Genomic DNA, 16,386 nt, shown 5'->3' with positions numbered 1-16,386 from the left:
AATTATCTCCTGATTCAGTGATCCAATTTCAATAAACTTTTTTTTGTTATTTAGATCTCAATAATCTCTACATAATAAAAAAATTTTGTCAAAATTGGGCCTCTAGATCGTGATATAATTGCGAAAACATATTTTGCCAGGAACGATTTTTAGATTCAGCTGATATGGCAAAATATATCTTTGTGATTATCTTCCGATCTAGCAGTCCAATATTGACAAACTTTTTTTTATTGTGAAGAAGAGGTTAAGACCTAAAAGACAAAAAAAAATTATTGAAATTGGATCACTGAATTAGGAATCAATTCTTTTTTTATGATTTACTAAAATTTAGTCATAATAATAATATGAAATACTTTTTCACGATTTTCTTATAATTTAGTATTTCAATTTCAATAAATTTTTTATTTTATTGAGGAAATCAAGATCTATAAAACAAAAAAAAGTTCATTGAAATTGGATCATTGGATCAAGAGATAATTATTTTCTTTTTTTGTCCCGATTTTACATAGTAAGACACTGCCGATCTTAACCGAATTAGCAATTAAACACTTTTTTGGAGTTGGCATTTTGACAGGCAACTCTACAAGTGGGGAGAAGTGATTGTCATTGTTTATTGGTTTAGAATTGGTCAGTCTTTATATTATTTTATAAAGACCTTCATCAGATTAATAGATTTATTCAATATAAAAATCATTTATTATATGAAGACCGATATGAGGACTGGTCGGTCTTCAGGACCGGTCCTACTGCACCACAAAAAAATGCAAGATCGCGGTCCGGTCCTACAAGTCCTGGGACTGACCGGTCTAGAACCGAGTAGGACCGGTAGGACTGATGACCATCCTTAATCATAGGTAGCCAAAATGGACACCTACAACTGTGGTAGTTTCGGTTATATACCCTTGGCCTTCTAATAGGTGATAGATCACGAAGGTACCCTTTGCAACATAAACAAAATTGAATATACAAGCTCAGTCATATATCCCAAGAGAAAAGAAATGTGTTACATATGCTAAGATCATATCAAGTTTTGGTTCTGATAATTTTCAGCCTGCATCACCATCCTTTTTGGATATTCAAAAACTTAAAATACTTTGAAAAAGAGTAGTATACCTAACAAATCATAGACTAAAAAGTCTAAGCTTATACTGGAGAAAATGATTTCAACTGTTATGACTGGATATTCTTCACAAGATAAGTAGGATATCTGTAAAATAGTTATCTATAATATCCCCTCCACTATTTCACAACTCAATATCTTTACAAACCTAAGGAAATGGAGTCAAGTTATTGCATTTAATTGCCAATCCGTCTAAAATCAGTACTGCGTTACTAATAAAATTCAGGATATTAACAATAATAAAAAAACCCGTTTTTTACATCTTACGCGTGGGATAAACTTTTACCCATTTCACCCATTTCACAAATAAAAGTACCTTTCAATTTTTTACTAGTTCTATAAATATAGTAAAATAAAATATTGAAATTTCTTACATTTTAAGGTTAAATCTGACGCATGTACATAGTAAACTCATTATTTTGCATATGAACGTATAATTTTTTTTGCAAATTCTCTTTTTTCAAGTATTTTTTCAGTATATCATATGACTTTATTTATAGTTAATATGTCGTCTATGAAAATATCCTTTTCTGAAGATTGTGTTCTAGCACAAAATTGGCAAATTTAACCCTGAATTTTATTAGTAACACAGTGCTATTCTTAGACGAATCGGCAATTAAAGTCAATGTCTATAGACTGCTTTGCTGAATTCAATAGTTTCCTGCATCCTGAACTTTAAAGCAGCATAAAGAATACGAGAGATTCCAGACCGTTGTGATGGATATATTTAAATTTGTTACTAAGATCCTGCCAATCCATTAGATGGTACTTTAGCATTTAAGATTATTCAAAATAAAGTTGATTATGAATTTTAAAATATAGGCAAGCTTAGATAAAACACTTACAGCAAATTGCAAAATTGTAAGACCACCCTATGATTTTTAATTTAAAAATTTGATATTTTGAATTTTTTCAAGAATTAGTAAAAAAGCAAGTTTAAATACCTATTTTGGTAATAACTTTAGTAATTTATTTATATTGAATCATATGATATATTTCTATTTTTATTTAAAGAGTTGAATAAACAGGTTTTTAACTTGATTTTTTACTGGTTTTTGAAAAATTCAAAATATCAAATTTTCAAATTAAAAAATCATAGGATGGTCTTACAATTTTGCAATCTGCTGTAATAAAGAATTCAACTTTGAAGAATTCAAAGGTGTTTAAATTCAATATTTTTCACCCACCTTGAATTGGCAGTCACCAAAAAAACAGATTCTATTTAGAAGCAGAACTAAGACAAGAATCTGAATGTTTTGCAAAAGAATATTAATAGACAGCAAAAGAAGAAGTCTGAAATGGCTGAGCCAAATAAGGAGTTTAGAGTACTCACTATCATGTTATATAATATTAACCTTTTTTACCCTGTCTTTTTTTTATTGGTCTTGTTGGAATTTTCTTACAAGTGCAGGCTAAAAGAAGGGGTCCTCTCTAAAAACAAGTATACATATGTAAGATCTTACTAATATTAGATTCACTAGTTTAATTTCATTGTATGATATATTTTGAACTCAACTGTTTCTGATTCATTTGAATGATTTCAATAAATTTACAATCATTATACTCTGATCACTAAAATCTATAATAATTAAAATAAAATAACTTCTATAATATTTATACAGGATGCTTAAGGTAAGGTTTACATATAAAACTCTTAGAAAATTTTATGTTTAATACATTATTATCAGTCACAATCATTAATTAAAAAATGATCAGCAAAAATATTACCAAAACTTCAAGTCAAATACCAACATGATTTTTTTTTTTCAAATAACACATCCAAAATTTAGTAAACTTTTATTTTTTATATTTTTGCCTACATGTTCCTTTTATGATACAACACTTTTACAAAAAAGTTTACTATACCGACTTTTCTACTACTTTTTGACTATAACCACAAAATGCAACCCTTTAACAAAAACTAAACATGGTTTTAAATTACTAATTATACATACTGTAGTTTTTTATGTACAATTGAGTTACTTAAGCACAAAAAGGTGATTAGGATAGTAAATTTTATGATATTATAATAATATTGGCATATAACTCACATATAAATATATTTATTATTATTTTTTTTTTTATTTATTTTTTAGAGAGAAGTTATCAATGACTATAAAGGTACAAATAAATGTGCTAAGTACTAGAGATAATAAATTCTATACATTATTGTACAAAATCTCACCCTTTGATAAAGAGTGGAGCTATACCTAGGTGAAACTTCACCACAAAGGATAACCTATACATACTGGGTAAAAAAAAAAGGAGTTAACCAGAGCAAACCATAGGGCCTAGAGTAGAAATAAAAAAAAATAAAAATATTCTGCAGAATCTATCTAAAGATTAAACTAATTTTCGTAATAAAGATAAAATTTCTGCTAAAACCTCCTTGTTAACTTTATCACCTTCACCTTTTTCTTCAAGGAATTCTTTGCCTTCTTCTGAGTATTTGCAACTGGTTATCATTTTGATGGGCAAGTGGCAATACCCGAGCCAAAAGCCCACCATTTCTATTTTAGACAGGATTTTCAGGCTGTCCACTAATAGAACAATGATTGATACTATCAATAATCTTTTTCTAGAAACTTACCAAAGTTATATTGATAAAGATAAAACTATTGGTAAAGACAAATCTAAACATCTTATCATCCATTTCTATACTGCAAAGGACCATGATGTTTGTGTTAATGGTACCAATCCTGATCTTATTGATCTCAAGTTCCATGCACACAATCTGAGACAACTTAAGCTTGCTGAAGACCTGTAGGCTATTCAAGTCATGAATATCCCTTTCTTTATCTCAAAGATGACACTGACACCATCAAACGTTTAAATGATCAATAAGTGGTTTATTGTTATTCCACCTGTTTAAAAATCACTCCACTCACCTTGGATCAAAAAAAGTCATGCTGGAAACATGTTGCATTACTTATTCAGCTTCCTACCAATACCAAGATATAGATTTAGCACTGCTTGTCTTATTCTTTAATTTGTATATACCTAAAGATGGGCTTACATTATCTTCAATTCCTAAGACCTTCTCTCCTGGACACCACAATGGAACAAACCATTGCTCTGCAAGAATGCAATCTGAAGTGGGATCTGTGATAAACTAGGTTGCAATCTGCATATTCTAAGTCTTGTAATCAATCCCATTTCAAGGCATCAGAGAATGCTAATTCTGATCATATAATCAGAAATCTTCTAATAACAATAATCAAAATCAACAATCTGGCCATGCTTATCCTCAATCTAAAGAACGATCCTTTTCTACTGATAAATGTGATCCTGCTTCTCAGCCAAATAATAAATTGCAACAGCTCTATTTTGAAATTTCCTGGCAGTTCCAATATGTCCAACCAAACTAATCAGCTCAATGAAATTACGAAGAAAATGGCTAATGTTAAACAATGGATTTTGGCCTTAGAACTTTTGGATCAAAGAATGACTAAAATTGAACATTATATTAGTTCCAGACTCTTTGTTTCAACCTCCTTTATTTACAGATCCATTCTTTCACTTCTACCATAATGGTGCTTGATTATCCTGATGATTCTCAAATGTCTTTTCAAACATTTTACCTTCTACAAATGCCATATTGATACACATGATTAAGAAGTTCAAAAACTTCACTCTGTTCATACTAATATTAGTTCTAAACTTGATACACTCACTACTCGTATTGGTTGCTTTATTGAATCTATTTCCAGTTCTTCCCAATAATTTTACCTTCTTTCACCCCATATATTTTATCATTATGACTTAATGATTAACAACAATATTGATTTTGACAACCCCGCAGATTTAGAATTAGGCAATAGTATTTTAAAACAATCTTTTATTGCTCCTTATTCATCAATCCTTACTTTCTTTCCAACCTTTAATATTGCTATGGGCCGGTGCAAAAAGATTGGTACCTCAAACATTGCATCAATAAAAAAAAATTTTATTATATAAATATTTTTTTTTATTTATTTAATATTATCAGTATGTATTGGGAAAAATACAATATAAATATTATGTCATGACATGTGATCCTCATCAGAACTACTATGAGCGTCAAATTCTTCATCAATTAATTGTATATTTTTTCCCAAATACATTTTTTACAAAAATTTCTGCGTAATAATTTTTTTTAAAAAAATAATCCCCTTTATTAAATTTTATTACATAAATATATAAAAAAAATGTCTATGGATAAGAGCCGAACAACAAACGAAGAAGCTTTAGACTTCGTTTCCAAGTTTAACGAAATTTATTTTCAAACTTTTACACACCACTTAAGTTCTTTTGTACAGGACGGTTTCCTCAAGGACTTATTTGAAAAAAACCCCTCAGTACCTAAGGATAAAGCCCAGTTACTGATACAGAAGTTTGGCGAAACAGCCAACCCTGCGAACTTCACTTCACAAGCTCAAGCTACGAATATACAACCCACCACTCTTTCGCTAATATTTTCTATAGCGCTATATGCTGCGTCCAGGTCTTGGGATAATTTTTCACACCAATTCCTTTGCAATTTTGGTGATATGGGTGATGACGATGATGACGACGATGATGATTCTCAGAACACTGAAGATTATCTGATGGATGCATCACATCTGCCGCTTGATGAAGATGATCTTTTATGCCAAGGATTCTAAAAACCACCAGATCCAGTACCTATCAAGCTTCCATCAATGCCTGATATAGTAATGACCCCTGTTGATCAGACTGTAATCCCCAAAAACTCCCGGAAAAAAGATAAACAAAAGGCGTGTGTTACAGATGATAAACAAGTCGCGAACCAATCAACAAAGGCAAAACCTGATGTGAAAACATCAGCCAAAAATTCCCAAAAGGGAAAGAAATCATCCGAACTGGAGGCTACGCAGATACTGACAGGATACGAAGCTGTCGGAGAGGAGCAAGAGCGAATCCGAGACATAATAGTTTATGATATCCCGTATACCTGGAACCTGCAGAAAATAATAGCAGAGTTAAAATTTTGGGGGAACGCTATTAAATGTTCCATTAAACGGCAACATAAGTATCAGACTCTTGGAGTCAAAATAGCTCTTTCCTCATTTGCCCTTCCCCAGTTTAACAAATATTGGACGACAGACCTGGGAGGTATACCCATTAGATGGTTCCCTGCAAGTTAAACTTTACGAGAAAGAAAGCAACGTGAAAAGTTCCAAGCCGTTATTCATGACATTTCGGAGGATATGACGATGGCTACCTTGTGGATGGACCGTAAACCATGTGAATTTTTAATGAAGTGCGGTGCTAGCTCATTTAAAGTTATTCAAACAAGCAAAGGAAGGAGGAAACTTGTGGCCTATTTCGAGAATTGGGAGACCACACTAAGGGCCTTAGATACGCCACAGTTTTTCGTACCTGATGGTAAGGAGTTGAAATGGTGTCGACACTCCATTCCTACCTTGAAGAAAGCACAAAACAAACTGAAGGCTAAAAATACACCGAATCCGAAAAAATCAAGTAAGTCTGATAAGAATTTGGAAAGTAATCAGCCTAAGAAGAAGGATAAACCTTTATCCTCGACCCCTGCCAGCTTCACATAAAATAAATAAATAAATAAATAAATAAACCTTCATCCTCGAAAGAAGTCTCTAAAAACAATAACCAAGAGAAGAAACACCCGAATACTCAGAAGAAGGCAAAGAATTCCTCGAAGAAAAAGGGTAACAATAAAGATAACAAGGCGGTTTTAGCAGAAATTTTAACTTTATTACAGAAACTAGTTTAGCCTACGCTTTTATTAGCAGTTTTACGAATTTCAGAATTGTATTGTTTTTAGGATAGAAAATATTTATGTGTTCGCACCACAAATTTCTTGGAAAGGGGACTTGTCCTCTCCACTTTTTTTTATTTTTCCCCAGTGTATCTGCCTGGACTTTTATCGGACGGGGTAGTGGTTCAGGTCTTTTTTCTCAAGAAGTTCGGGTTGGTATTCAGCTCCTCTGTTTGTCGATAATAGACTTAGTTAGGTGGTACTATATTCTAGTCATGCCTTTGTATAATCTCTCCTGCTTCACATAAAATAAATAAATAAATTAATTAATTGTATATTTTTATCAGATTCAAAATATTTCTTAACATTTTTAAAAGCTCTTTCCCGAAGTCCTACAATAACCTTTGAAGAAAATTTTTTTTAAATACATTTAAAAGTGAATTTCTAATAAATAAAAGGTTTGGGTGTGGACTTGAGCATGCAACTTTACCCTTTACAACTGTTTAATAGGTTGGAGTTCACAATTATGGTATGGAAGGGTAAATTTAACTTTATATTCATATTGTTCTGCAATGTTAACACAAGAAAATGGAACCTTTTCTTTGTTTATTTGAACCAGCTTCAAAAGTTCTGATTTTCTTAATTCATCAGAAAAAGCAATATCATGAGAATTTAACCATTCAATTGTAATTTAGGATATTTAAGCATTTTGTGTAGTGTAAAAGTATCATCTCTATGGCTTTTCCAGTTTGAAACCACCCTCCCAACTGTACTTTCCCCTATGCCCAAACACCTCAGCAACACGCTTGCGTAATGTGACCTGATGATGATCCTCCTTTTTAAAGTTAGCCCCCAAAAAATAATTGTAAACATTAATTATCATCAACTTTTCGTTATCAGTTAGTGATGCATTGCTTCATTTTGTAGAGAAACTATCCATAGTAGGGTAAAAAAATATTAGTAAAAATGTTTATTCAAAGTCATTGTAATATATATATTTTTTTCAGCCCATTTTGTTTTAGTCATACGGTATTTTTCTTAGTGTAAAATTTTTTCCTTTTCGGGTGAGGTACCAATCTTTTTACACCGGCCCATATCTTTAATATAATGGCCTTTAATTAAGGTTGCTGGAGAAACTAGGGGGTTTTGGCAAGTTGGCGAAATACCAAAATGGCGAAACCTTGCCAAAACTATAAAAAAACTATCCCTTAAACCTTATTTTAAATGTTCTGTTAAATTACGGATTTTTGTTATCTGCATACCTCCAACATCTGATCTTGCTCTTAAAACCCAAATTATTACTCAACTTATAGAACTTTTGGATGATGCTCATAATCAATTCTACCTCTAATAATTTTCCAACTTACCTGATGCTCATGATACCTGTACCTCTGATCACAACCAGTCATCTCCCAATAAATAGGCAGTTTCACTTGTGAGAATTTTAACTGGTATAATGGAATTCTATTGTTTGGTGATATAGTAAATATGCAGATTTACTTTAACATTTAATGGAAGTGTATGATGTACTATATTTTTATTTTGTTAATTATGAGTTTCAATTCAAGTAACTAAAATGATAAATGAAATGACCTTTCAACTGTTGTTAACAAAAAAAATCATCAGAATATCAATTGACTTGGGCCAGTCCAGAGAACTCATGATCATGGTCAAATATTCTGGCTGAACTTAGAAATATAATCTGGGGTATTATATTCCTAACCAATATGCTACTGCAGTTCCAATATAATTTATTTGATTGATTTTCTTATAAGATAATTATGCATTAGTAATGAGTCTGTAAACGGCAATAAAATCATGCTGATTATGAAAAGAATCATGATAAATAAGTTCATCAGCTTTCCTCTGATAATTGGAAGTTTTTTTGAGGTGGGTTGTAATAGCAAAAATTTACAGGTATATTGAGAAATATATTTACTTGAAAATTTAATGCATTTCCTTCAATTTTAATAGGTCAGTGAAAATAAAGATTACATTCAGTTAGTTTCTTTTTTATGGTTATTAATTTTCTTTTATATAAACTAATTTCACTTTAATGTAATAATAACATCTTTCTAACAATTATTTATATTCATACCAGTTTTTTCTTATAATTATTGGTCTTTCATACAAATATTACAATATTCAGTGCATTTTTTTTGTCTAAGATTATAATGGGCTTGAAAGCATAAATATGATATATCTTATTACAGCTGATTGCAAAATTGTAAGACCACCCTATGATTTTCAATTTGAAAATTTGATATTTTGAATATTTCAAGAATTAGTAAAAAAGCAAGTTTAAATACCTATTTTGGTAATAACTTTAACTCCTTAAAATTAATAAAGATTTTAAAGTAATTTATTTATATTGAATCATATGAAATTATCTGATAAAATTACTGGGTCAGTTGCTACCAATTTTCTTAAAAAGACAAGGGACTATTTGATATCAGACCCTGCTTTAGAACTGGGCATTTCTCAAATCCTAAAAGACAGGTCACGTGATAATGATGATGAACCCAATCAGAGTAAACAAGCCAAAAAGAAGAAAGATATCATTGGATATTGTTTGATAATTAATATTGCATCACAAAAAATATATGAAGAAATTATAAACTAGATTTCCCTTGTGCAAATGATACAATTAATTTCACACCATACCAAAACATTCGCACACAAAGAAAACAAACAAACGAAGGAATGTGCAATCGTACTATTCAGATTTATAACGCATCCTTAGAAATAACAACCGCTGTTCTGAAACCATTCCTGAGAAGATATGGTGAATTGGAAGAAAATGGAGTTTATGTGACTAGATGTAATCCATATCAACCAAATAAACAAATTTTTTATGCAGACGCCTTTTATGGACACCCAATATTATGGGTTTATAATGAAATGCTTTATGTTACTCTGATGGAGTTAAGTCTAGATAAAAGGGAAGAAAGAAGAGCTTTCTGTGCTAAGTTAAATGGATTACCTTCAAATGCAAATGCTAGAGAATATTAAGATTTTATTGAAGAATTTAACGTAGAATACCTAGAAACACTAAAACAAATTGTACACAGTTATACGTATATGTATATTTTAAAGATGAAGAAAGTATGCAAAGGGGAACTGATAGGGTGATAATGAGACGAAATAAACAACATGAATGGTCGACACCAGATATGAAATCATGTTTTAATTGTGGATATACAACTCATCTTATAAGTGAATGTGATTATCGAACACCAGAAATAGACCTATGAATAGAAGAGATTATTTAGATTCGGTAAGACAATATCAACCAGGATACTACCAAAGACAAATGCAAGAAAAGCAGATGCGATACGTTCAAGACCAAATGAAACAAGATATAATAATAAAGGGTCTCAAGGAAGGTATAGACAAGATAATCCATACACAACTGAAATTATAGGGACCAATCTTAGAATAGAGAAAATATACGAAGAAGAAATGATGACGTTCGTAATTATGGTGATCATGAACAAGAAATGTATGAATGGGATAAAGGAGAAGATAATTTTGAAGATGTACAAAGCTCAAATACTAGGGCTTCCATTCTCACTAGGCCTAGAAATGTACAAAATAGAAGTACTAATAGCATCCATAGAGCTAGTAAGATAATAATGAGATTCAATTAATCAAACAAGATTTGGCTACTCTACAAGATGTTGTAGCAATGTAAAGCAAAGGAAAAGAAAAAGTTAATGAGACAAACAATAATGCTATAGGATTTTTAATTGTAGGAAAAAAAGAAATGGCAATCTATAGTTTTTTTAATTCAGTTATATATAAATTACAATTGATTATTGCTACAAATTCAATAATGATAATGCTGAATAAATTTAATATGAAATATAGTATTTCTTGTAAAAAAAAATATTATTAGTTTTTTTTTTTTTTTTAATGATTTATATATGCTTTATTGATATCAAGTTTATATACCATACAAACAAATTATCATAAGCTATATCCACCCAAAAAAATATTATTAGTTTATTTATTTATTTATTTTATGTGAAGCCAGCAGAGAATTATACAAAGGCATGACTATATAGTACAACCTAAATGAAATCTTACCATTGACAACCAGAGAAGCTGGAAGCCAACCCGAACTTCTTGAAATAAAAAGACAGGCACTACTACCACTTCTGATAATAATCCAGGCGAACACACTGGGTAAAAAAAAAGGAGGGGAAAAAAAAAAAGTGGAGAGGACAAGTTCTCTTTCCAAGAAATTGTGGTGCGACACATAGATATATTCTATCCTAAAAATAATACAATTCTGAAATTCGTAAAACCGCTAATCAAAGCATAGGCTAAACTAGTTTCTGTAATAAAGTTAAAATTTCTGCTAAAACCGCCTTGTTATCTTTATTATTACCCTTTATCTTCGAGGATTTCTTTGCCTTCTTCTGAGTATTCGGGTATTTCTCCTCCTGGTTATTATTTTTAGAGACTTTTTGCGAGGATGCAGGTTTATCCTTCTTCTTAGGCTGATTACTGTCCAAATTTTTGCCAGACTTACCTGACTTTTTCGTATTCAGTGTATTTTTAGCTTTCAGTTTACGTTGTGCCTTCAAGGTAGGAATGGAGTGTCGACACCATTTCAATTCCTTACCATCAGGTACGAAAAACTGTGGCGTATCTTAGGCCCTTAGTGTGGTCTCCCAATTCTCAAAATAGGCCACAAGTTTCCTCCTTCCTTTACTTGTTTGAATGATTTTAAATGAGCTAGCACCGCACTTCATTAAAAATTCACATGGTTTATGGTCCATCCACAAGGTAGCCATCATCATGTCCTCCGGAATGTCATGAATAATGGCTTGGAACTTTTCATGTTGTTTTCTTTCTCGTAAAGTCCAACTCGCAGGGAACCATCTAATGGGTATACCTCCCAGGTCTGTCGTCCAATATTTATTAAACTGGGGAAAGGCAAAGGAGGAAAGTGCTATCTTGACTCTAAGAGTCTGAAGATCAGATCTATTAAAATAAAAATCAGATTGTATAATGGCATCAGTATTGGTCTTTATTAATAAAAAAAAAAAAAATTATAAATTAAAATCCTATAATAATGAGTCTAATTTACTTTGATCAATTTGTTTCAATACCACTATATAAAAGAATTGTTAAGTCATATAATGGGAACTGATAGTTCAACAGAAAATTTCATTGTGGAATTTATTTTAGCAACAACTAGCATTACAAAACAATGATTCTAAATCCACTTAATCTGGATTAATCTGAACAGATGAATCTAATTGTACTGTAGATTTAGGATAATAGATGATCCAAATTTTAATCTCTACAAATATGATGATTAATGGTTTGATTGCTAAGTCTTTTAAAGTCAATAGAATTTGTTAAGACTCATTCACATTTGTATATTTTGCATGTTAATAATATTATAATTAATGGCCTCTTAGGGAACATTAGAAGGACAACATGACCCTTTGTTGAAATATGCTTGCTCAAGGCATACTAATTCACCATGATGCAGTCCAACTATACTAATCCCTATACCTTCACCCTTCACGCTATTGGTAGTTTTATCCTTTTACTTTACTAGAGTTTTATGGCCAAGTCTCTACTTCTTATGAAGCATCATTGGACTAGTATTCTATCATCCTCAAGAGGTAACTATACCATTAGTTTTATCCTTTTACTGTGCAAACAGTCCTATAACTTTATCTTTTATTTATTTAACATTGAAAATTATATAAATTTTGAACAATATTATACAAATAAGGAAACAAATAATAAAAAATAAAAAGAGTAGCTTTACGACTCATACAAGTAAAGAAATCTAAACTAAAACTAAGTTAAAGAAAAGAAAAAAACTAAACTATTACAGAATCGCATGCCCAACTTTACCCAGAAGCCAGTGTGAGTCAACTATCTAACATCCAAAAATCCAGTCCGTTACCAGAAAGAGACCCTAAGAGGTTGAACTGTTAAGCGGCGCAGAAAATCCAAGTGCAAGATCCAAGATCCATCCGAATTATAGAAGAGGATATCCAAGAAATCCAGGAATCCTGAGGAACTGTGGAGAATAATTAGAAGAGTGACAAGAGGAAGGGCCATGAAGTTTTGACAAGGCGGAGATGCCTTGAGATTCTTCTTAAACATAAAAGAGAATATTATGACATAACCAAATTTCACCATAAAGTTCAACCTGGAAGTTGTTAAGAAGCAGAAAAATAGTACTGTAGATGACTGAAACAGGAAAAATTGCTTTAAGAAGGCCATCAGATGCGCAGGAATTAATCCTCTAGTAAGCCAAAGACAGGACATGAAAGGAGCATCAAAATTCCAACAGCCCAGGATTGAAAATTTGGCATGGAATGAGGCAGGAAGAGACTTCAAAGATGAAAAGGATGTAAAACAAGCTTCTCAGAATTTCACAATTTCATTGTGATAAGTTGAACAAGGATTAAGATCAGGAAGAACATAAAGGCAGGTCCAAAAGTGATTAAGATCTTCAGGAGTGGAATTGCATTGTGGGCAAAGCCAGTCCAGAGAGTACAAGTGAGGTTTGCGTTGTTGCAGTGCAGGATGACCATTATGATGTGAGGCAAAGCCTTTAAAATTTGAGAAAGACAGAAATGGATACCAGCCCAATCAAAGAGCGCTGGAAAGCCTAAAGCAGTGAAACGAGCCAATGAGCGGAAAGACAAAAAATTTCTGGCTTCTCCTATAGAGCAAAGAAAATGACAAATAGTCCCTGCTCATAGTGACAATGCCCTTAATGCTCAGACCGATAGTTTAGCTCAAACTGTGCATTCTACTCTACAACCAACCTTTACACCATCAGCCTTCCACCATGTTTCATGTATGTTAACCTTGATCAAATCAACCTTTAAGTTAAGATCCTTAATAAGATATCAAATAGATAGCCAAAGTTGCTTTTTTACTAATTCTTGAAAAATTCAAAATATCAAATTTTCAAATTGAAAATCATAGGGTGGTCTTACAATTTTGCAATCTGCTATAAGTAGTAATTTACTTAAAGAATGTTCAAGATACCATTTTGGAATAAAGCGAATATTTTTTCCAGTTGCTTGTTGCTAAAAAATAAACATAAAAAATTAGATAAATTCAAATACATACCTTCTTTGTTGCTTGGTTTAAATGACTATTTTTTCTTAATTTGTTACATTCATTACAAATACTTGATTCTCTGGTTATAAAATTTTCACATGTTTTACTTCTAATGGAAAGAGTAGTTTTATCTAATATCCATATAGCATGTGCACATAATTTTTAAGATCAGCACATCTCATTTTACCAAGACTTTTTAGTCTAAGATTTGCTTTAACAATTTCTAGAAATTATCCTCAAATAATCCCTTACATGCAACATTTTTGACAATTATATTTTCCGCTTCAACTCTAATTTTTTTAGGTTTAAAAAAAACTTTAATACTTTGCTATCCTTTATTAATATACTTACAATTACTCAATTCACCATGCATTGTAAGATTTTTATCTCTAAATTTTCAATCTAAACGGATTTCTTTACCACATTTATAACGGACCAATTCTGGTGTTATTTCTTCCATAAAATATTTATTAGCATGTAATTTATTCCCAATATGATTTTTTTACTACGTTTTCTCTTTATTAATATTCTCTTTATTAATATTTATATCATCAACTATAATATTATCTTCAACATCTTCAACATCTTCAACATCTTCAATATCTTCAATTATAACATCATCTTCAACTATAACACCATCTTCACCTTCAATTATAATATCGTCTTTTTTATCATCAACTATAGCATCATTATTTTTTCTCATTTTTTCATTAATTATCACTTCATTTTGTTCCATATTTATTTCATCTAACTTTTCAACTAAATCATATCCTAGAAAATTAAAATCATCAGAATCATATTCATTATCGGGTAAAAAATATTCTAAACTTGGTATTTTTTTAAAATAAAATAAAATAAAAAAAAAAATTTTTGATTATTTTTAATGTTTATATGATATATATAAAATACACCCTTAAAAATATATATATAATCATTACCACTATAGTAACAACCAAAAAATGAATCATAAGATCATTACCCATTTTATAAAAACCTAAATCGCATTTATAATATTTAAGCAATAACAATTTTTGATTTTTATAATAACTTACCCAGTTTACCAGTAACTTCTATATGAAGTTTTCGGGGTCCTATAAAGGGATAAAGAGTGAGTATCAGTACATATTACATCATGAGATTATATATAATATTGGTACAACAAGATTTTTTTATTAATTGTGAAATGGGACAATAAAAATTTATCAGTACAGGCAATTATCGGTACATAGAATATCAGTATATTGAGGTCTAACTGTATATTTCTCAACTTTTATTCATATTGCCATATCTATTTATCTTTATTGGCTTTTAAAGTGTCCAAGCAGCTATATTACAAACCATTCATGATCGTTGATATCTTTTTATTTTCCAGAAAAGTAAATAATAAACCATTTGATACTATTATTAATAATACAAGATTTTTCATTAATTTTTTGTTCTATAAATGGTATTTTCATCTTCTATTTCATTCTCAACAAAAATTCAAATTCATCTTTTCTATACTTTACGATTTCTTCCTCAGACAAACTTTTTATCAATTGCCATCTATTTCTTTTCTTCTAACTCTATTTGTTTACCTACTGTCATACCATCTGGCAAAATTTTTGATTAAATCCATACAAAAGTATTTATTTTCTAATATCTGGTACTTTTATATTTCTCTTTCCATTTTATAGCTTGTACATGGAACATGGTAGACTTTCCCTAATTTCAATATTTCTTTAATGATTTCATTTCTTTCCAGTAAACTAGTATATTATAAAAAAAAATGCTTTGCACCTTTTCTTTGTTTACTACCTTCTATTCATCAATTGAGCTTAGAATTTCTTTTTTTTCTGTGATCTACTAAATTTTTTCCTGAATTGGCTGATCTCAATGATTCTATATTGACCTTTTTTATTTAATATATAGTGTTATTTAGCTGCTTTTTTATTCATTCTTTATCTATTTTATTTATTTATTTATTTTATTTCATCAAGAGTAGTAACATCCAGCACTAGAAGCTTAAATCCATTGCTACCAGACCATTAAAGAGTAGAGCTATACCTACGCCGCCTAGTCTAACCTATACGGCAGGGTTGGGATTCGTACTGTACTGTACCAGTACATTTCGTACAGTACGTACAGTACTGTACTGTACTGAAACTTTTTAGTACAGTACATTTTCATATATATGCAATATATTATATATGTAACTTATTAATTAATATTTATACAAGTTATGTAAATTTATTTATTATATATTATAAAAGAAAATTATACATTAAAAGGATTACACAAATTATCTTCAAACATAAATTCTAATTTCCATTTAGCATCAATATTTTCTGCTGGATGCTCAATATCTTCAACATTTATATCACTAAAATCTTTTTCACTTTCACTATATTCATCATGTTCACCATCATATTCATCATCTTCC

General features: G+C 30.5%; 5 protein-coding genes across 5 annotated transcripts; 3 read left to right on the top strand and 2 right to left on the bottom strand.

Moving 5' to 3' along the window:
* Nucleotides 1–4,390: 4,390 nt before the first annotated feature.
* On the bottom strand, nt 4,391–4,729 carry OCT59_013119 (uncharacterized protein; the record flags this gene model as incomplete). Its single annotated transcript, XM_066140613.1, has 2 exons — nt 4,391–4,517; nt 4,647–4,729. The coding sequence occupies 2 exons, from the start codon at nt 4,727–4,729 to the stop codon at nt 4,391–4,393; spliced, it is 210 nt and encodes a 69-aa protein (XP_066001484.1).
* Nucleotides 4,730–9,234: 4,505 nt separating this feature from the next.
* OCT59_013118 (uncharacterized protein) lies at nt 9,235–9,477 on the top strand (the record flags this gene model as incomplete). The annotated part of the gene is made up of 1 exon (XM_066140612.1): nt 9,235–9,477. The coding sequence occupies one exon, from the start codon at nt 9,235–9,237 to the stop codon at nt 9,475–9,477; it is 243 nt and encodes an 80-aa protein (XP_066001483.1).
* An 80-nt stretch (nt 9,478–9,557) lies between these two features.
* Nucleotides 9,558–9,866, top strand: OCT59_013117 (uncharacterized protein; the record flags this gene model as incomplete). Its single annotated transcript, XM_025325363.2, has 1 exon — nt 9,558–9,866. The coding sequence occupies one exon, from the start codon at nt 9,558–9,560 to the stop codon at nt 9,864–9,866; it is 309 nt and encodes a 102-aa protein (XP_025181619.2).
* A 238-nt stretch (nt 9,867–10,104) lies between these two features.
* On the top strand, nt 10,105–10,504 carry OCT59_013116 (uncharacterized protein; the record flags this gene model as incomplete). Its single annotated transcript, XM_066140611.1, has 2 exons — nt 10,105–10,131; nt 10,292–10,504. 2 exons carry the CDS (start codon nt 10,105–10,107, stop codon nt 10,502–10,504), a joined length of 240 nt encoding a protein of 79 aa, XP_066001482.1.
* Nucleotides 10,505–14,469: 3,965 nt separating this feature from the next.
* Nucleotides 14,470–15,309, bottom strand: OCT59_013115 (uncharacterized protein; the record flags this gene model as incomplete). Its single annotated transcript, XM_066140610.1, has 3 exons — nt 14,470–14,735; nt 15,017–15,055; nt 15,303–15,309. The coding sequence occupies 3 exons, from the start codon at nt 15,307–15,309 to the stop codon at nt 14,470–14,472; spliced, it is 312 nt and encodes a 103-aa protein (XP_066001481.1).
* Nucleotides 15,310–16,386: the final 1,077 nt, after the last annotated feature.

This window comes from Rhizophagus irregularis, chromosome 20, assembly GCF_026210795.1.
Source record: "Rhizophagus irregularis chromosome 20, complete sequence".
NCBI lineage: Eukaryota > Fungi > Glomeromycota > Glomeromycetes > Glomerales > Glomeraceae > Rhizophagus > Rhizophagus irregularis.
The sequence above is the reverse complement of the archived record's forward strand: the minus strand, read 5'-3'. Positions and strand labels throughout refer to the sequence as shown.